We start from the raw sequence: 22,723 nt of genomic DNA on the forward strand, positions 1-22,723 counted from the left end.
GGAGCACGGACTCTAGGCACACGGGCTTCAGTAGCTGTGGCACGCGGGCTCTGTAGTTGTGGCACACAGGCTTAGTTGCTCCGCGACATGTGGGATCTTCCCAGACCAGGGCTCAAACCCGAGTCCCCTGCATTGGTAGGTGGATTCTTAACCACTGTGCCACCAGGGAAGTCCCTGTTATTTTTACTTGATACTCAAATTGTTCCATCTCTAGCCAGTGGGAGTTCACCTAGGTAGGTTTCTGAGCCTTTTTGTCACACTCCTTGTGGTCTCTGTTAGCCTCCTTGCTTTCTGGTGACTTGAGGTTCCAGACCCATCTTGTATATTTCCTGCCCTAAATTTGCACTTAATTTCATTGTTCTTTCATCTAAATTTCCTGATCTCCAGGCCCAAAACCCTGGATCTCAGTGACAGCAGCCTGATTACTCATTTGCTTTATTCTGCATTATATACATAATGGCCTCAAAATAATAGTTCTAATCCTAGCACCCACAAAATGATCACTGATCTTTGTCTTTAGGATAGATACCATTAGAACTGTCAAGTTACTGAGTTTTAAAATCACTAAGAATAGTTCCTCTCCTCAACCACTGGTATACATATTTAGGTATCATTTGTATCATTTTACTAAACTTATCCCTGGTGTCATTCTTATTTCCCTTTCACCCTAATATTCTAACATTTTTTTTCTCCTTGAAGTATGTTTATCTGTGTAGTCTGCTTCGTATTTTTTGTAACAGGAGGATAAAGATAACTAGGTATAAGATAGCATTTGAAGTGCAAAAATGTATTGATAGATTTAAAAATGTGTATACAGACATTTATTTCCTTACTCTGTGAGCTGAGAAGTCCCAGAAGCAATGATAGCCCAGTAGTGATGGGCACACCTAGAACCCAAATCTTGATTTCTAATACTGTTCTCCAATAAAAGGCACCAAGGCTCACTGAAGAAATAGCTGATTGTAGGGCTGGGCAGAGAAAGACAAGAAGAGCCTGGAACATCTCTTAATGCCAGAAAGTAAGGAAGTGCTCAAACACACGCATACACACATAATGATGCAGGCACATCAGAGGGACACAAGAGCTTCCCAGTGACCAAAGCTGAAACAATTTGAGCAACAAAATAAATAACATAGTATTGGACTATAACCCAAAGTATAAAACAACTATGTATGACTCCATAGGGATATAAGTCAGTGGTGAAGTAAATAAATAAATGGGAGAGAAGAGGCAAATCTCCTGTGCAGATGAATTTCAAGTCATTTATGTCAATACTCCACCCTCAAGGAAGTAGGACATACCTCCCTACTTCTTAAGTGCAGGCTGTACATAGACTTCCTTGCAAAGAGTATAGCATGGAAGGGGAAAAAAAGAATAACTTTACAGTGGAGAAACCTGGCAAACATTACCTCAGCCAGGTGAACAAGATTAACATCAGTGATAAGTCATGTTGATAACATGCACCCTTGATATAATGTTAATCCACAACACTTTCCTCTACTTTTCTGGTATTACTATACTTTTGTTTGCTTGTGTTTTGCCTTTTTTGAGCTGTACTGTGTGGCTTGCGGGATCTTAGTTCCCTGACCAGGGATTGAACCAGGGCCACGGCAGTGAAAGAACCAAGTCCTAACCACTGGACTGCCAGGGGATTCCCTTACTATACTGGGTTTAAAAATCTATCTTCTATGAAGGTTTTTGTTTATGAGTGAAAGCCTGTACTCAGCTTTGAGCCAATGAATAAAGTATGAAACGTGCTTCCTGCCTTTGGTAACTTTTAATCTAGCGGGGAAAACATGATATAGCAAGCATGTAATCCAGGTTTAAATGATAGGAGGTCATTATAGGGGGGGTTTAAATTGAGAAAAGCACAGAGATACTGGGGGCTGTTGTAAGCCAGGGGGAATTTCCAGGAAAACATACTTCTGTTTATACAATCAGGATTTCTAGAAGAGTGGCGTGATAAGGGTTGATTTAGGGGTTCAACAAATTCCCTTACATATGATTATCACCAAAACCCCCCAAATACATTTTTAAAATTATTACATTTTTTCAACCAACCTTATGATAGATAATAAAATTAACTTATGATAGATAATGTAATATATGCTAGATTATAAAATTTGTGGCTCAGTTCATCACAGTATACTCAGAATTTATTAGATAGCACAGTCAATGAATTGTGTCTGATACCTGCATTTATATTATATGTAGACCTGTTTAAATGTTGAATGTTTCACATATAGGTGTTAATATGTTCCTCGACTTTGTTTTCCTTTTTTTTCCTTTTAGGATTATCTGCCGCCAAACTCTTAGCAGAACATGAAGTTAATGTTTTGGTTTTAGAAGCCCGGGACAGAGTTGGAGGAAGAACATACACAGTGAGGGTAAATGATTTTAATACTTAACGTATAAAATCTCACACAAACTAGAGATGGGGGTCACTGGAAGTCACAGAGCTGGAGGAAATCTCAAGAGTTTATGCAGTTAAGCCGTTGGTCCTCCATAACCCTAAACTACTGCATTAAATAAGTATCTGTTCTTTTCAACAAGCACCCACCAAAGAGTGACAGCTTCTGACCTTCAGTAGCTTACATTCTAGTGAAGAAAACAAACGTGAACAAATAACTTCAATACAGCGGCGTCATTTCCATACTAGAGACCTAAATAGAGTATATAGCGTCTCAGGTGAGGTTACGGTTGGGCTGGACTTGAAGTGACTGTACGTTCACCACACACACACACACACACACACACACACACACACACACACACAGACGTACACACACAGTATAGGTTCCTTATTTATTTATCCAAGAATACACAACTTAAAAGAAGTGTGACCACAGTAAGCAGAGGCAAATGTAGCGTATTTCTGTGTCGCTTTTTCCTTAGTCCTTGTTCCCTAAGAGGTGTGCTGCTCCGGTGGGGTCAGCTAGACATAAGGAAGCCCAGTTCTTGCTACATCACTGCCTTCTTATACTTGGGCTTACATCACCGTTTTGGAAAAATGCATGCTAACTGGTGTTTACTACTATTTGAAGAAATGGTTGCAGGATGTTGAAATCTGGAACTGATGAAAGTACACAGGGAAGAAGGTAAGGTAGAAAGGAAGTACGGACAAAGATGGAAGTTTGGGAAACATTAAGATTTAAAGGGGGTGCAGAGGCAGAGGAGCCAGAGAGAAGCAGTGGAGGCTGGGGAGGAAGACCAGATTAGGGCAGTGCCATGAAAATCAGCGGAGGAAAGAGAAGGGGTGATACATCGAATCAGATGCCAGGGGCATTTGACACAGGATGAAGGCTGAGTAGGGGCCCTTGTGTTTGGCATTTAGAAGGTCACTAATGAGCCCCCTTGCTAGAGCACAGAAACAGAGCGCTGAAGGCTGGAGATTGGCAGTAAGGACAAAACCAGACTGTTGAAGTGACTGGAAGGAGAGGAAGCCTCTATCTAATTAGGAGATGTGTCAGATTTATAACAGAATGGCTTATGCAGTGATAATAACAATGGGTTAAGCAATACAAACATTCAGTTATTTTACATAAGAAGAAGTCCGGTGGTAGGTAGTCCAGGCTGGGGCCGGGGTTCAGCTTTGTCATAGAATCTTTAGGCTCTTTCTGTCTTTCTGCTCAGCCATTCTTTTCCCGTTGGCTTATTGCCTAATGGTAACCAGATGGCTGCAGCATCTGTCAGCATCAAGTCCTCACTCAAGGCAGGAAAGAGCGTGAAGAGGCGGCCCCAGTCTTATCTGCAACAAAGCCTTTCCTTTACCAGAAGACCCCAGCAGACATTTGCTTTATAGTCTCATTGGCTAGGTTCGGGGCACACAGCTACCCTGAGCTGCTAGGGAGCCTGGGAAAGCAAGTCTTTAACATTTCCAGGCTGCATAATAGAAGCAGGCATGGGAAAGGGGGAATATAAATGGATATGAAATAGCCGACCAACATCTGAACTAGGATATTGTACCAGCCATTTCAGTCACCCCAAGCCAAGCTCCCCTTCTGTCATTCACTTTCTGCCATTTTAGATGTACAGGGATGTATCATAAGCCATTTTTACCTTGCTGAGCTCTAAGAGTACCCTACAGCCTTGCTACTCAAAGTAACCTGTGGGCCAGCAGCCTCGGAATCACCCTGGAACTTGATAGAAATGCAGAATCTCAGGTCCTGTCCCAGACCTGCTGAATCTGACTCTGCATTTTGATAAGATCCGTAGGGGATGCTACAGAAGTGCTGCTCTTTGGTGTATGCTCGCTTGCTTTAAATTAATGTGAATCCAGATTAATTGCATTTGGAGAATTTGAGTACCTCCTCAGATGTAGTCCTCTGAGAGGCTATTGGTCTGGGAGTGAGGAGACTGGGATTCTGGCCCCTGTACTGGCCCAACACACTGTCATACCTTGGGTAAGTACTATTAGCACTTTACATGTCACTTTTCTCATCTGGGCAGTGAGATATAATCTAAATGTACTTGAAGCTCCCTCCGACTTCAAGTTCTAATTGAAGGCAATGTGTTGTAGTGCAAAAGAAAGATTGCATATTCTGCCTGTACCAGCTTGTTACATATGATTCTCCTGTCGTTTTCTGAAAAACATTCCTTTATTTTGGAGATAGGTATTAAGTTGTCCCTTTGCCCTACTTTTCTTATCTCTAAAACCTTTTGGTTATTAAATAGGAGCATCCGTCATGTTACGGATTTTTCAGTTAAGAACAAGTTTCTTTGTACAAGGGAAATGAGAATTCCAACGTGCTTATCCCCATCTCTGTTATTGTCCCAGGCTGCTTTTTCATGCTACATCATTTATATATGCCAGCACCATACAGGAACTATTGCGTATTAAGCATCATATTAAAATTCCCTTTAGGTATGTGAGAGAGGAACTCTGAAATGCTTAGAAAGTAGGACTTGACATCTATAAGATTTAAAATAAATAGAAGGGAAAAAGGGGGGCTTTACAAAGCAGGGACAGAAATGGTATTTAATCAGAAACTGAATTTAATATTCTTACAGTTGCTTCTACTAGAATAATCAATTAGGATTTGGGGAGGAGATGCCATAAAAATTACTCTAGATCTTTAAGTATCGAAATGTCAAATTTGATATTGTCACTTGGCAACTGTTCAAATAGATCTTCTATTTGTTCAGAACCTCCCAATTTTCCCTAGTGTGATTCCCCCATAATTCTTCAGGACCAAATTAATTAAGTTGAAATGCCTGCAAGGCTACCACAGGGTTGGTGTTATTTGTTTCCTAATATAGTTGCGTGTTTGTGGCCTCTTCAAAGGCTGAATAATGAGATCAAATGCAAGATCCTAAAGACTGAGGGGCAACATAGCAGAATATGGTATTACAGTTCCAGTATCTTCATGCTGAATCTGGGGCACCTCCTTTCAAATGTTTCGACTTTGTAAAGAAGCATTCTGTAAAACGCCTCATGCTTTTTACTACTTCACTTAGGATTATTTACTTTAAATAGTGTCTGTGTTCTAAAGACATCTTTTTTGGAAACTCCCAAGAATTCGGTTACTGTCTTTGTTAAATTTTATTGGAATACTGACTTCAGTTTTGTGCTTCCTGTCTTAAAAAGGATGTTGGAGACTAGAGAAGGTTTGGAGCACAACACCAATAGTTAGTAAAAGGGAAAGTTAGGATTATATGAGGGACAGATGAAAGAAGTCAAAGGAACAGATCACTTCTGGTATTATGGCAGAGTGGAAGCCTGATTGACTCTCCCTCTTAAAATAAAATGCTGAATAAAATATACTGTGCTACCCTGAACTTAGAAGTTTGCAGATCTCCTGGATGTTGAACAGACATCTCAAACTTCACACATCCAAACTGAATTTCTTTTCTTCTTCATCAAGAACACTATTCTAGGGACTTCCCTGGTGGTCCAGTGGTTAAGACTCTGCACTTCCACTGCAGGGGGCACGGGTTCGATCCCTGGTCGGGGAACTAAGATCCCGCATGTCGTGTGGCATGGCCTAAATAAATAAATAAATAAAATAAAAATTAAAAGCTTATCCCCAGCACAAGAAACCATGAACAAAATGAAAGGCAGCCAACCAGTATGGTAGATAATATTTGGAAACCATCTATCTGATAAGGGGTTAATAACAAATTATAAGGAACTCATACAACTCAATAGCAAAATAAAACAAAAGAAACAGGGGCTTCCCTGGTGGCGCAGTGGTTAAGAATCTGCCTGCCAATGCAGGGAACGTGGGTTCGAGCCCTGGCCCAGGAAGATCCCACATGCCGTGCAGAGCAACTATGCCTGTGTGCCACAACTACTGAGCCTGTGCTCTAGAGCCCACGAGCCACAACTACTGAGCCTGCGTGCCTAGAGCCTGTGTTCTGCAACAAGAGAAGCCACCACAGTGAGAAGCCCACGCACCACAACGAAGAGTAGCCCCCTCCCGCCGCAACTAGAGAAAGCCCGTGTGCAGCAAAGAAGACCCAACACAGCCAAAAATAAACAAATAAATTTATATTTAAAAAAAGAAACAAACAAATCCAATAAACTGATTAAAAAAAAAAAAAAGAACACTATCCCAGCAGCCTTCCTGGTAAAGGAGGATGGCAACTCCCAAAAAAACTCGGAGTCATGCTCAACACTGTGAGACCCCACATTCATTCTGTCAGGAAATTCTTTTGGCTCTGCCTTCAAAATATACCCAGAATTCAACCCTTCCCTCCACTTCCGTGGCGCCCAGCTGTGGGAGCCACCGTGATCTCTAGGGCAGATTACTGCAGTAGCCTCTTAAATAATTTCCCTGCTTTTTACCCTTGTCCCTTATAATCTAGCCTTAGCCTTAGTGCGACAGCCAGAATGAACCTTTCAAACCTAAGTCAGATCTTGGCACTTCTGTGCTCAAAACCTTTCAAAGGCTGCCCTTCTCACTCAGAGTAAAAGCCAGTGTCCTTTCAATGTCTTGTGACACATACCATGATCTGCCCCCTTCCCCCCCCACCCCCGCCCTGCAACTTCTCTACTCTCATCTCCAGTTCTCTTTTCCTTGCTCACTCTGTTCCAGACACATTGGCCTGTGTTCTTTGAACACACCAGGCAGATTTCTCCCTTAGAATCTTTGCAGTGGCTCTTTCTTCTGCCAGGAACGCTCTTGTCCCAAATATGCACATGGATAACTCCCACACCTCCTTCAAGTCTTTTACGCAAATATCACCTTTTCTCAGAGGCCTACATGTCCCTTGTATTTGAAGCTGAAATCTTTCCTTCTCTCCTCTGCAGTTTCAATCTGCCCTGTCCTTCTCTAGTTGTTTTTTTTCTTTTTCACTGTTGTTATCAACTTCTAAGATACTTATTTATTATGTTTGTGGTTCATTTTCTGTCTCTTCCTACCAAATGAAAGCCCCTTGAGAGCAGGGATTTTTATTTTGTTCACTGATGTAACAGAAGTTTCTTGAGCAGTACCTGGCACCTTGTAGGCACTCAAGATATAGTTGTTGAATGAACTAATGAATCCCCAAAGCAAAGTAAAAACATGAAGCCTAGGGATTAAATGAGCTCAAAATTTGACTTTCACCTCGAATGTCTGCTGAACCCTGAAGACTCTGCAATTCCACTGTGATGGCTGTATGGCATGCAGGGGACAGGAAATAAAATCCAGAACCTGGGAATTTAATAGGAAACACTCCAAATTGTAATCCCCTGTGCTATGCTCTGTACATGAAAGTGAAAGAGAAATAAACCTTACCCTTCTAAAAGGGAGAAAAATAAAGCTTGCCTTCATCCATGGCTTCAATCTAAATTTACACTACCTATATGGTGTGAAAAACCTTGGACAGAATATTTAAAGTGCCAAGGTGGCTGGCAGAAATAGACTCAAATCATTTCCACCCAGGCCTCAAATAACTTACACAGAAAAAGTTCTAAGGAAAATCAGCAACTCATAGTCAAAAGTGACAGCATACAAGGAAACAAGGCACTAAAGGAAAATAAATAGAAAAAATGATCCAGAAAGATTTTGCAATAGTTGAAGTATACACAGAATAAAAAATTACTGTAGCATGTTTTAAAGAAAAGACGTGCTTAAAATTAGCGGCAGGGAAAAGAAACTTAAAAAAATGATCAAGTAGTTTAAAAATAATTTCTAGAAATGAAAATGTACTGATTAAAATGAAAAAACTCAGGGACAGATTAAACAGTGTATTAGACATAGCTGAAGTGAATGAGTGAACTAGATCAGAAGGAATTATCTATAATGCAGTTCAGAGATAAAGATTGGAAAATACGTTATGTGGGGCAAGGGCAGGAGCAACTAAGACATGAAAGATAGTGTTATGATGGTATGAAAAAATAATGGCTGAGGATTTTCCAGCATTGTTGGAAGATACCAGGAAACCTAACAAGTCCACAGCATGAAAAAGGAAAAGAAATTCTCACCCACACAGAAGCTGCAGTATACCAAAGAAAAGAGATCTTAAAAAAATTCCTTTAAGTCTAAAAGTAATTTTTTTAAAAAAAGAGAAAGACAAATTATGCATACTCTGAAAAAAATCAATAATTAGACTTATTGATTGCTGTTGAGTGACCCTTCAACAGCAAAAACAGATGCCAGAAGATAAACAATATCTTCACTGTTCTGAGAGAGAAAGAGAAAATAACCAGAATTTGTTACTTGCTAGAACTATCTTTTTATCAGACTGACAAAAATAGAGAGTTTAGGACCCAGATTAGAGGAAATTATAAAGGCTGTGTTTTAAGAAGAAGGAAAATGATAACAAATTGAAGGTCTGAAATTTAAGAGGAGACAATGAGCAAAGATACTGGTAAATATTTAAATAAAATTCAGCAACATCAACAGAATAAAACAAAATAACATCAAATTTGTTGGGAGACAAATAAACCTGAAGTAAGGTACTTTTATGGTTTACAGATTAGAAGAAGGTTGATCACAGTTGATGCATGAAGGTTTTGTATTTTTCAATAGAAAGATAATATATTGATAAACTTTAGAATATATTAAGTATGCATGTTAATATAGCTAGAAAAAAAATAGGCCTGACAGTATAACTTCCAAACAAGTAGAAGAAAAACTTAAAACAAAAGGAAGAAAACCCTTAATCCAAAAGAAGAAATCAGGCATAAAACTGTTAAAGTGGGACAAATGGAAAGCCATAATAAAATAAGTAAAGTTAAGACATTTTAAAAGAAATAATAATATAAATGGGCTAAACTTCTCAGTTAAAAGGGGGGAAATGTCAGAATAAAGAAAACTCTAACCGAAGGATAGAAAAAGAGATAGTATACAAATACTAATCTAAGCTATTTTACCTATATTAATATCAGACAAAATAAGGTTTAAACAAAAAAATGTTTCATTGAATTAAGTTTCAATACATAGTGATAAAAGACCCAGAAGACCGAACAATTCTAAATTTGTATATGTATATACTGAATAATGTAGCCTCAAAATATAAAGCAAAAATTGACAGGAATCAAAGATAAATGCCCAATAGTGTAGGGGATTTTTAACATATTTTTCTAAGTCAATAATAAATGAAGCAAACAAAGGCTGAGCACAATTAATCTTTTTCTAATGGACATGTATAAAACATGCATATTACTTATCAGAAGACTATGTTCTTTTCATGCAGAAATGGAAAATCTTTGAAAATCAACCATGTGCTAGGTCATAAAGTAAGCCTCAAGGATTGATATCATATAATCCATATTCTTTGACCACAATGCAGTTATGACAGAAAGATAACTAAAAAAATTCCAGTTGTAGAAATTAAAACATGACAAAACGTTTAGAAACATAGATCTAGACAGAAATTGTAATGGAAATTTGAAAATACTTAAAACCGCACAATAATGGAAATACTAAAATAAAGTTGTGGATGTAGCTAAAACCATATTAGAGGAAGATTCATAGCCTAAATTTTTGTATTAGAAAAGAACAAAAGTATGTTCTTTTGTTGAATGAATGAGCTAAGCATGCAAGGAATTAGAAAATTAAGAGTATAAAAAATCCAAAAAAGAGGAAAAAAGAGCATAAATCAATGGTATAGAAAATACTCAATAAAGATGATCAATGAAACAAACGTTGATTCTTTGAAGAGTCCTATTAAAACTAGACAAGTGTCTGATAAGATTTTTCAAGGAAAAGGAAAAAGAGACATCTCTAAACAATAAAAGGGATGAAAATGAAGATATAACTACTGATACAATAAACAATAAATAAATGAAAAGAAGAGATCATGAACTTTAAAGCAATAGTTTTGAAACATATGAAATGTATATATAATGAGAAAATATAATTTAAGAATAGAAAGAAATTTAAGAAATAGAAAACGTGAGTAGTGCTTTAACCACAAAATAAATTGAACCTGTAATTTAAATTTTTCCCACAATGAAAACACTAAGCCTAGATAGCTCTACAGGTGTATTCTACCTAATGGTCAAAGAAGAGATTATTCTATTTATATACGAACGCCTTCTAGAGAATAGAAGGAAGTATGATTTCTAACTCATGAGATTAACAGTACTGTAATACAAGAAAACAGACAAGGGCTGGAGAAGAAAGGAGAATCATGGGGCAATCTCAGTCTCATTTATAAACACAGATATAAAAATTCTAAACAAAATGTTAGCAAAGCATATCTTGCAATGGAAAGATAATATTAGGTTATATTACCCCAGGAAGGCAAGGTTGCGTAATTCTAGACAATCGATTTTCTGGAAATAACAGATTAGGTAAATTATCCCAACCCTCCCACTACATATAAGGAAACTAGACAAATTGCACTGTGTACACACACACACACACACACACACACACACACACACCTTCAAAGCATCAGAGAACTAACAAGATAGTGAAGAATCACTAGACCAACATCCAGAAAACATTGACCTGCTTTTTCCCCTGGGAGTGGAGAAGTGAGAGTTTGCTGACCACTGAAGAAGCAAGTGAGAGACTGAGAAGTACTTTTCAAAAGTCTTACAAAGCTAGGGCAACTGAAGGTCAAGTCCAGAGCCCACCAAAGTGTGTATATGGAGGGATGTGTTGGTAAACTCCTTGTGCTTTGGGTTGGACTGTGTCCTAGCGCTAAGGGTAAACAGCAAAAGGACTAGGCCATGTTGCATTTCAGCCTGCCTTCAAATTGTCTCAGGCACACAAAATGCAATAAAGTTATCTAGTATTGTTAGTGTCCCCAGATGCTGGGCAGAAGCAGTCATAAATCCTCTCTGAGAAAGATATAATCCTCCCAGAATTCAGATAATTTCTATATTTTCTCAAATTCAGTCAGTGGGACACAATAAAAAATGATCAGGCAAACAAGGAGAAACGGCAACGCGAATTAGAACTGGTATAAACAACAAAATAGAAACAGACCCATAAGAAGTTATTACAAACACATGGAGGAATTATTACTCACCAATGCACAATTTTATTTTATTTATTAATTTTTTTTGCAATTTATTGATTAAACCATGGGGAAATGTGTTACTAAAACAGCTGAGGAAAATGGAAAAGTGCATTTAAGAAGAGGAAAGTAAATTTTGGTTTATGGAGGAAGGTTTGCATATTTATAAAATATTTTTTAGGTATATGAATCTTTTCATACCTTTTGGTACTCTTTTCCTATGATGCATTCTTCCCTGCAAGTGTTTTAAAATAGAATCAGGAGCCCACCAGTGTGGGCTGATTGAAGATTTCATCTGCTGGAAATCAGAGAATTAGGTCTAATAAAACTCTGGGTGACCCCTCCAGCAACAACCCCAAAGAAAAGCATAGAAAATAAAGCTAAATGCTTTGAAAAGGATCTAGATCGGCAGGGCGTACTACAGTGTTCTTTATTGTTTATGCGTGTTATTGCTGAATCAGCCTCACCAATAACTCGACAAATGGGATTGCTTAATGATGAGTGTACTATAGGGTTGGAGTAGAGTAGAAAGATTTGCTATTTTCAGTGGCACTTTATAAGAGAGATGTAAGGCACATTTAAATTGTAAAAAATAAACAGGGTTATTTTTTATAAGACATAGAAACATCTGTTTTAGAGTTCTAACTAAAGTCTTCCGGACACTTTTTCTGTTTCTACAGAACCAACATGTTGATTACGTAGACGTTGGCGGGGCTTATGTGGGACCAACCCAGAACAGGATCTTACGGTTATCTAAGGAACTGGGTTTAGAAACTTACAAAGTGAACGTAAATGAGCGTCTTGTTCAATATGTCAAGGTAAGCCTGATGTTTGACTCAACTGACCAACAGGGGAGCATTTTATTTGGGAAAGCATTTGGTTTTGCTTTTAGTTGTTTTTTCTCAAAGCAATCATAAAAGTAGGTTCTCAGCTTTAAAGTAGTACTCTGCCTTTCTTTTCTTCTTCTTTTTAAAAAATCCCTGCGGACTCCTAGAATCACTGCAAGTGATCATGCTTCAGCTTTGTTCTCCTCCACCTCACCCACTATGGCCCTTGAAGGCTACACTCCTTCCTTCCCCTCCCTCTGGAGGTGGGGGAGACACCAGAAATAGACCCCCACACACACACACATAGAGCCCAGGCAGCCCCTGAGGCACCTATGAGGCAGTTCTAAGGCCCCAAGGAACACAACAGTTTGAGGCCACTTCTTAAGACTTTGAATGGGTCATTCATCCTCATCCTTACCTGACATTTCTTTGCACACTTTGATAATTTTCTCTGCACCTAGCCATGACTCTTGGGAAGTCTAGCTCAGTTGTGCAGTTTCCTACTGTTTAAACAAGAGATTGTTTAAACTCTAAGTGCTGATATCCACTCAAGAAACAGCAGCTGTTGCCCATGTTATTCTTTCTTACTGAAGCCAAACATGGAGCAGCTGGAGTCTGGAAATGTGCCTTGAGAAATCAAGTTTCCGATCTGACATTGTAGCCCATTTCCTGGAACTAGAGTCATCAGGACAGGGTTTATTTACTCAGTCTAATGCCAGGATTCCCACACCAGTAACCACATCACTTCTCAACAGACACATTTAAGCCTCCACTCCACCGCAGCAATCATGTGGGTCTGGCATCTTCAGGGCCTTTCAGAGCAGGGAATGAAGGATACTTGAAGTATATGCACACTGATGTGCAATCAGGGAGATCAGGAATCTTGGGAAACTCTGATAGCTGATCTGGGTTGGTTTGGGATGCTTGGGAAAGTCTGGCAGTGAGACACATGAAAAAACAAACCGGTAGCCTTTAGAAAAACTAGGTTCAGAGGTCAAGGGAGAAATGAAGAAACTACAAAAGAATTATACAAAGTGTTTATGAATGCTGGCTTCAACAGGCCATGATCAAAAAGGAAAAACTCCTTTGCTTCCCCACTTTGTCATCTCTGCACGGCATGTTGTTTACCCAGACTAGTAAGTGATAACAAAGGTAAGAGTAATAGCAACTAACCTTTATGGAGCACTTTTACCTGTATTATCATATTTAATGTAGGGAGAGAAACCAAATCCTTTGCACTCAACTGCTAATTAAACAGTCATATAAATTCACTGTCTAGTCCAACTGGGAAGCATATGAGTCTGATGATTATCCTGGAATCTGAGCAAACTTATGCTCTACTTTACAGAGGAGAAAACTGAGGTTCAGTGAGGTAAAGTGACTTGAACAGAGGTATAAAACTAGTAATGGTCTGCCTACCCCCTGAGTATACGCTCTTCATGAATTTTAGGATTTACTTACAAATAAGCACATATTTAAGATGCTAAACACTGTTCTTTTCATTTAAGACAATCTCATCTAATAAAAAGATGAAGAATAGAAATACTATTAGGGAATTCCCTGGCGGTCCAGTGGTTAGGACTTGGTGGTTTCACTGCCGTGGCCCAGGTTTGATCCCTGGTTGCAGAAGTAAGATCCCGCAAGCCGCGCAGTGCAGCAAATAAATAAATACTTACCATTAAACCGTCCTCTCACATACTTTACCCTGCCAAGGAACACATATTTTCACCCAAGGTAGACAGCAAAGTTAAGGTAAAAAACTAGTGCATCAGTTAGAGATTAATTTATTTTATCTGAATAAGTGCCTTTCTGCTAGTGTTTCTGATAAATCATATCATTTCTGCAATGAGAAATACTCAGGGTAGTGGATGTTTTTATAATGACCAGGAAACTAGAAAGTGAGGAGGCCAGATTAGGGAAAAAGCAGAAAGATATTCATCTAACTATTCCAGGTAAGACTGATGATAAACTGTATAGCAAAAAATAATTCCACTTATTTAAGAATATCTCAACTCTCACTGTTCTGTTCGCTTCTAGGGAAAAAAAGGCATTTTCCCCCTGGCATGATAGTGGATTGGGTTAATAGTGCAAATTGTTTTTGTGACACTTCCTGCATCAGCTCTCGTGACAACCCCAGCTTCTGTAATCTAATACAGCGTATTCTTTTCTGTAAATAACACTGAAATGAAGTGGGTGAATCACTGGAAGATTGCCACTGTCTAGTTAAACCAAGCCATATTCTTTATGATCCATTATGCTAAACTCATTCACTGTTTCAGTAAGTCGTTACTGGACAATCACCTCTGCACCAGATATTGTTGTAGGCTGGAAATACAGCGGTGGATACATGATCCAAGTTTCTGCTCACATGGAGCTTGCCATCTCAAGGGAGGAGATAAGTAAATAAATAATAGTCGCTAACATTTCTGCCTTTATCCTTCATGGATCTTGTGAATAGAATCTCTATTCTAATTCTGGTTTAGTAGATCCTGATTCTCATGTAATAGGGTTCTTGACTGGTTCCTACAGTGAGCAGGTTTTATGAATGTTGTGAATTCAATACGGCTTTATTTCGGAGACTACATCTGATTTGTGAAGTTAATATAAATTAATCATGTCTTTAACCTAAAAGGTGGCTTTGAAGTGGTGTCAGCTAGATATGTTTAAAGTGTTCTCTATGGATTCTTTTCTTTTGGAAGGTGTAAAGGAAGCAGGTGGACTTGAATGCCTCTTGGATCGATTGATTGATTACTTGCATTAGTAAAGAAGATGCACCATCATTACGATCGTTTTATGAGTTAGTTTCATTGAGTTGTGGAGACTTAAGTTTAGCAGTGCCAGGTCTTGGAGAAGAAGAAAGAAATACTTGATTCCTCTTTTTTTTTTTTTCTTTCCATGGGTTCCTCCAGATCATAGTAATGCAGGTAGGGTGTCAAGAGGGAGAACACTGCCAGAGATGGAGCAAGGCATTTTGCAGGAACTACTTTAAAGGAGACATTGACATTTTCATGCATTCTCACTTTCTCCCTGCTTTTCACATCCTCTCTAAATAAAAATCAAGACTATAAATATAGACCACACATTTGTTTTTAGAGGATGGTGTGATAAAGATTTATTTAAAACAACATAGGCTTTCCTGATAGTAACAGCTCAGCAAGCAATTTTTCCGAGTATTCGTTCTGTTCTTCCCACAGCCATTTACTCCATGTTTCTATGCCAACGACTGAAATCACAGGCTTTTCAGAACGTGTGTGTTCTGGAATACTAAGTAATTTTTTTTGTTGTTGCTAAGAGGTGAACTTTGTTTTAGCCAGTAGGCTGTATTGAAAGCAGAGGATGTACTTTTTATCAGTTTGTCTTACTGCTTCCAGATATAACTGCGTCTTTGACCTCTTGCTTCTAATAGGGTGTTTCCTTTGGATTCGGGACAATATATTTTTAAGCTGCTTTTAACACCTTTCCATACCAACTCATAGAACTCTTTTCTTTTGTCAAAGAAAATTATACTTTCACTTTCAACCCCTCTCAGTAGGAAACTCAAGAAGCCAAAGGTGTTAGGCTCTTGTAGGGATGTTGATTGTCGTGTCTTTTTTTTTTTGCGGTACGCGGGCCTCTCACTGTTGTGGCCTCTCCGGTTGCGGAGCACAGGCTCCGGACGCGCAGGCTCAGCGGCCATGGCTCACGGGCCCAGCCGCTCCGCGACATGTGGGATCTTCCCGAACCGGGGCACGAACCCGTGTTCCCTGCATCAACAGGTGGACTCTCAACCACTGCGCCACCAGGGAAGCCCTCGTGTCTTTCTTTTAATCACCTAGATCCATCCCTCCTGGCTCTGTGCATTGGTGTTGCCTTCCATCTGTAATGTGCCTATACCTGTGTTACATTTGAGCTTCCCAATGATCCTTTGAGGTGATAAGCATTATTTCTCCCATCTTACAAATGAGAAAACTGAGGCTCAGAGAGATTAGGAGCCAAAGTGAGGCTTTCCATCTCTTGAGCCCAGGTTCTGTGAGTTATATCACATCGTTCCTTATTCTGTGAGCAGAGTTAACTTGTGAACCCCTTTAATAAACTGCTCCAAGATATGGCAAAAATCACCTTACCCCAACAGGCTTTGGAGTCCTAAGATGCTACTTTAGCTGTAAGGGCTCCTGTGGACTCCAGCGGTTGGAGGGGAGTGGGTGTGCCTAGGAGTCATATGTGGTACTGTTCACCAGAGTGGCCTCTTCTCTTGTATCCTGAGCCATAGATCTGGTCCCCCACTGGCCTTCAGTGAGCACTTGACTCCTGAGAAACCCTGAGGCCAGCCCAGTTAGGCTCAGCAGGCGGAAGAAGACGGATTCTATTATTGTGTTTAAATACTAAGGCTAGAGGTCTGGGGGCATGGCTTGGAATTGTTGGCTGTATATTCTTTTTCATAAGTGACTTACGTAAACTTAATAATCAAAGTATGATCTAGATAAGAGTATTTTATTTTATGCCATTATACTCTGCCTGGTTTAAAAAAGAAAAAAAGAGGATTTAAAGTAATTTGTATAAGTCAGAGTAGAAGATGGAGAAAGACAATTAGCTAAGGACAGCCAAGTGGTAATGGGCCTGTGTTCATGATAAAAAATTCTTTGTTGATCATAGAAATGAAGTAATACAAAAGGGATTTTTTTTCTCTAAACTATAATTATACATAGGATTTTAAAAGCGGAGAGACTCAAAATGTTTATATATTTTCACTCTAATCTATCAAGTATTCAGTATAAAGATATATAGACATAGCTTGTAAAAAACAGTTGCTAGTAACTTCCATTCTTTTTTTCCTCTCCATTTTTAAAAGACTTCATTTACTTCCTGTGGATCATAGGAAAGCTTAATGACAGAAATTACTCTTAAAGCCTCGTACTGTTTAGAAAGCTAGGTCGGCATTAGCCATTTTCTCTCAAAGGCTCCTTTCTTTTTCCTCTAAACTTTCAGGAGTAAATCTCAGGTTTAGTTTCTAGAGAATGAAGTTTCTACTCAGTTGAAGTGACAGCCCACTATATAGCAAAGTCACGTTAATGATTCAATTTTCCCCTTTCATTTATTTTTTTTTAAATTGTGATAAAATAGACATAAAAGTTACCATCTTAACCATAATTAGTGGACAATTCAGCGACATTAAGTACATTCATATTGTGCTACCATCCACAGAATGCTTTTCATCTTCCTTTCATTCATTTTTAATAGGAAGTAATTCACTACAGAAGATATTTTCTAGCCATTCATTGAGAACGAGTCTAAAGTCACCCTCCTGCCTTGGACTGGCCTTCACTGGCAGCATAGAAAGGGGATTAGGTCAGACACAAAGCATTTCTCTCACTGAGGCTGTGGAACTTTTCGATCACCTCCTCAGGTGGGGCCCTGGCATTCTGGTTAACGGCAAAAAGAACCCTGTGAATAGAATGAAACATAAAAGCAGCTTCCTCAAGAGAAACTGCTCTAGTCTCTGTGATTATGCAACTCCTAGAGGTTCTGACCTTTCAGGTTAGAATGTAGTTGCCAGTTTGAGGTTCATATCTCCCCCAGGCTCCCCCATCCTTGCTTTCTACTTCCTCCCTCTGTAGCCCCTATTCCCACCTCAGAGCACACACCCAAATACCCCAACCAAAAGGCTTAATCATAAACTTTTGCAGAGTAGCCTTCTAATAGTTGAAACCTTTAAAACCCCCCTAATGTCCTATGAATCTGTTACCAAACGCAAGTTCCAGGACCCAATGCACAGTGAGGCCATACAAACTGAAACGTCGGAGTTTGGGGCAGAGAAAGATTGATGGCAGGGCCAAACAAGGAGAATGGTGGCTCATTCTCAAAAATCCTGAACTCCCCAATGGTTTTCGGATAGAAGCTTTCATAGGCAAAATTTAGAGTGAGGGCTGCAGGGTGTGTGACTTTCTGCTGATTGGTGGGTGGTGAGGTAACAGGGCGGTGCTCCAGGAACCTCTGTACTCAGCCTGAAGTTACCATCCTCCACCTGGGTGGGGACCTTAGTTCCTGCAGAAGCACTCAAAGATATTGTTATGTATATTCCTCGAGCAGGAACCAGGACCCTGCTTTCATCGCTGCACTATTGTTTCTTTTTTTTAACATATATATAATTTATTTATTCATTTATTTTATTTTTGGCTGTGCTGGGTCTTTGTTGCTGCATGCGGGCTCTCTCTAGTTGCAGCATGCGGGGGCTACTCTTCGTTGTGGTGTGCAGTCTTCTCATTGCGGTGGCTTCTCTTGTTGCGGAGCATGGGCTCTAGGTGCACAGGCTTCAGTAGTTGTGGCACACAGGCTCAGTAGTTGTGGCTCTCGGGCTCTAGAGCGCAGGCTCAGTATGCACTATTGTTTCTTGACTGCTCCTCCTTCGTTTCTGCATCCCCCTTCCTTCCCTCATTAGCAACTCTTTGAATCTGCCCTTTGGAACTTAGGGAAGGTCTAGGAGGCTGAATGAAGCCTATTTCCTATGAAGTAGAAATGGGGCCATGGAAAGGATTTGTTACAGGGAGGACACCCACAGGGTCCTACTCAGTTTCAAATCCCATATCTTGTCCATTCTGGGCCTCCTGAAGAAGGGAAGTTCTCTTGTCCCGCTGACCCTGCCAGAAAGTCTTTCCTGTCATTGCCCTGTCCTGCCACTTAACAAGATCGATGCTACTATATAGCCTTCTGTCTCAGGTGTGGACTCCAAGCTTTTTCACTTGTGTCAAACTCAATGAACGAATACCTTTTGAAAACCTAGTGGATCTCAGAGTTTTAGGGACAGTTATTCTTACTTTAGAGATAGGAGAAAGTTGTAAGAATGCAAGTATTTGGTTCAAGGTCCTACAGAAGTGAGTGAGAGACAGAGACAGACAGACAGACGACAGACAGATGTGAAAGCCTAGTTGATAATTAACCTTAGCAGACACAGAACTTGGAACTGAAGAGAGACAAATAATGGAAATAATGTTGATACTTTATATCTGAACAGTGCAGTATTGTTTTCATAGCACTTCATTTTATTTTTTGCCTTGTGCTTGGGTTTAGTGCAACTAGAAGAAGAAAATTCTAGGTGGAATCACAGAAAATTTGAGTGTTAATTATAGTTAAATGTAATCAACACTTTGATCCCAAAAGCTGCTGAACTGGGTCCTTTTCATTTAAAAGACTTTACTCATATCAGGTTTTTCACACAAAGAAAATAATTACCGAACTATTAGTCCATTTGCTTTCATTCCCATAGCTCTCATGTAATTTGTCAGACTCAAACGATACACAGTGAACCTCAGGTTGAGATTTAATTTTGTGTGTTTGCCAAAGTACCCAGTGGCCTAGTTTCCACAGCCATACCCAACAGATAAATGTCTCTGAAAAAAGCATCGGGCTTTAGAGACATGGGAGGAAATCACTACTGGCTCACACTTCCTGACCAGCAGCAGGTGATAAAAGGAAACCCTGAGACACAGACATGGGTGCAGTCACTTGCTAATCTACATAATTATTTGGGCACACACCCAAGAAGTCCTGAGTATCTGTGACTTTCCCCCCAATCTGTAGTGTATTAAAAAATACTTTTCTGACGTCCAAATGTTGGGAAGATTGTGCTAAGAATCTTATGGCTGCTGGTCCACCCTCTCTCCCAGTGCAAGCCCTTATCACATCTCTACCATTGTGATCACATGAGCCATCACTGAGGTAACTCCATCCAGTAGAGGGGCAGGGCTGCATCTACCCGGTCACTGGGATACACAAAGTGAATACTCTCAGTTAACAGCCTCTCTGGCAAGAAGTTTGCTTTGCCCTGGACCCTCTCCACCTGCTCTGATGTATTTTTCCTCTATACTGCCCTGTTCCAAGGGGGCAGAGCCCAGACCTGAGACTCAGCACAAAGCACTTGCAGTTTTAGCTAGATGTACAAGTGATTTTGTTGCAGGAAGGGGGACTCCTTCCAGGGCCCGAGAGTGAGCTCTTGTCTAACACTCGGAAATGAATTGTCCAAGGAGACACACATGCTGGCAAAGCAAGAGACTTTATTGGGAAGGGGTGCCTGGGTGGAGAGCAGCAGGGTAAGGGAACCCAGAAGAACTGCTCTGCCACATGGCTCGCAGTCTGGGGTTTTATGGTGATGGGGTTAGTTTCCGGTTGTCTCTGGCCACTCATTCTGACTCAGGGTCCTTGCTGGTGGCGCGTGCATCGCTCAGCCAAGATGGATTCCAGCGAGAAGGATTCTGGGAAGATGGTAGGCCATGTGGACTGGCATTTCCTCTCTCCTTTTGACCTTTCCCGAATTCTTCTAGTTGGTGGTAGCTTGTTAGTTCTGTGTTCCTTACTAGGACCTCCTGCTGTAAGATAACTCATGCAAGTGGTTACTATGGTGCCTGGCCAGGGCAGGCGGTTTCGGTCAATGGTTCCCCTAACAACTTCATTTGATTTCTCCTATTTGACTCAGTATTGTGGGATGATGTACCCTTTTGTGCAGGAGAGGTATGTGTGAGGATTTATTCCCATTTGTAGCATTTGGAAAATATTCTGGTTATTGTAGGTCTTCTTTCTAGCCTATGTTTTCCTGTGTTCTCTCAGGCTCCTACCAGTGCTAGCCAGAATATGAAGAAAGCATGCCTAAGGGAATATGTTCCAAGCAATATTAATCCCAAAAGTGCTTTGCGAAAGAGGAGGTTTGTTGGTCAGATAAATTTTGGAAGTGCTCCATATTCTAATCCTATCTTTGAGAGCCAAGATGTCCATTAGCAAATTAGGAGTCTTATGAGGACCAGCAATTTTTTTTAAAAAAAGCTGTTTAACTATAAACCAGGATTCCCCAGATTTATGACCATGGAACTCATCTTCATATAGCACCCAGAAAGATCAGAGTGAGAAATGCAAACATAGAAAATGGTTTTAGGGATTTAGGTTCCCTAAGAAAGTGAGTCTCCCATCTTTCTCTTCCCTTCACACCTTACACATAGTGCATTCTAGTAAATTTGATGGTAATATTGATTATGGCTATTTTAGAAAAGGTATGCCTGTGAATTGATAAGGAAAAATCAGTGCAAAATTGGCATTCATTCGAAGGTCTTGTCTGAGGCGGGAAAAGAGGGGGTCATTTGTGTAGAAAGAGAGCAGACCCTTTCTGGGGCTTGGGGGAACTAGATGTGATATGAGATGGGCTATAAAAAAGCAAGAATTCCACTCTTCTTTTTATTCCTTCATTTAATAAGCATTTCTTAGAACCTTGGTATTTACAAGGCAATGTAGGAAATGAGGCATAGTCCTTCTCAGGTGTGTTGAGACTAGTCCAGAAGGTAAGACATGTACTTAATTTCGTTTAATACATTGTAGAAAATGGCAAAGTGCCATGGGCAATGAACAAAGTGCTCTAGTGCACCAGAGGAAGCTGAAGTGGTTTCCGACCTAGGCAGTTAGGTGAGATCTTTGGGACCATGTCTCTCTCAGATCAATATTCACTCATGCCTACAACCTCCAGGCCTAGAAGCACATCCTAATAGGCTCTCGATGGAAGATCCAGCTCAGTGCCACTGCAGGTCCAATCTTTCTAACATGGAGACTGAGGCACAGAGGTAGGGGCCGGGGGAGCCTGAACCAAAAGCATGGAGACATGAACTCTGCCTCTGCCAGGTACCAGCTGGGTTTAAACAAATTACACACACACACACACACACACACACACACACACACACACACAGGCACACCTCAGAGATATTGCGGGTTCGGTTCTAGACCACTGCAATAAAGTGAATATCACAATAAAGTGAGCCACACAAATTTGTTTCCCAGTGCATATGAGAGTTATGTTTACACTATACTATAGTCTATTAAGTGTGCAACAGCATTATGTATAAAAAATAGTACGTACTTTAATTTAAAAATATTTTTTTGCTAAAAACTGCTAACCATCATCTGACAACACAGGATTGCCATAAACCTTCAATTTGTAAAAAAAAAAAAAAATACACAGCATCTGTGAAGTGCAATAAAGTGAAGCATAATAAAACAAAGATATGCCTACTGTACATCTACATATATATTAAAAACTTAATACATATATAATGTGGACCTCTGAATATCTTCAAAGACATAGTGAACTTGCTAAATTTATCAAAAGCTGTCCAAATGTACCACCCTGTGATGCATCTCACTTATTATGATCACAAGATTTTACCTTGGAGCAGTGAAAAGCAAGAGAAATCAGACATGGAATCCAGACATAGTAAAATCAAAAATGTAAGGAAGAAGAGTAAAGTAACTAAAAGATTTTTTAAGAAAAAGATTTAAGAGGAAATAAATATTAATGAAGAAAATGGACAGCCATAACAGAAATCATCATTTCCTTTAGTCTTTTTTTTTTTAAGTTTTAAAAAAAAATTTATTTGGCTGCGCTGTGTCTTAGTTGCGGCGTGTGGGCTCCTTTAGTTGCGGCACGTGGGCTCTGTTAGTTGCAGCATGCAGACTGCAGTTCCCTGACCAGGGACTGAACCCGGGCC

The 22,723-nt window shown here is 39.8% G+C and overlaps 1 protein-coding gene across 1 annotated transcript in view; it reads left to right on the forward strand.

The window, feature by feature from the left end:
* Nucleotides 1-22,723, forward strand: part of MAOA (monoamine oxidase A) — a 75,525-nt gene that overhangs the window by 15,760 nt on the left and 37,042 nt on the right. Inside the window, exons 2-3 of the mRNA XM_032620525.1 lie at nucleotides 2,293-2,387; nucleotides 12,078-12,215. Of these exons, the coding sequence (XP_032476416.1) occupies nucleotides 2,293-2,387; nucleotides 12,078-12,215 (233 nt within the window). The remainder of the gene's footprint in view (nucleotides 1-2,292; nucleotides 2,388-12,077; nucleotides 12,216-22,723) is intronic.

This window comes from Phocoena sinus, chromosome X (genome assembly GCF_008692025.1).
Source record: "Phocoena sinus isolate mPhoSin1 chromosome X, mPhoSin1.pri, whole genome shotgun sequence".
Taxonomy (NCBI): domain Eukaryota; kingdom Metazoa; phylum Chordata; class Mammalia; order Artiodactyla; family Phocoenidae; genus Phocoena; species Phocoena sinus.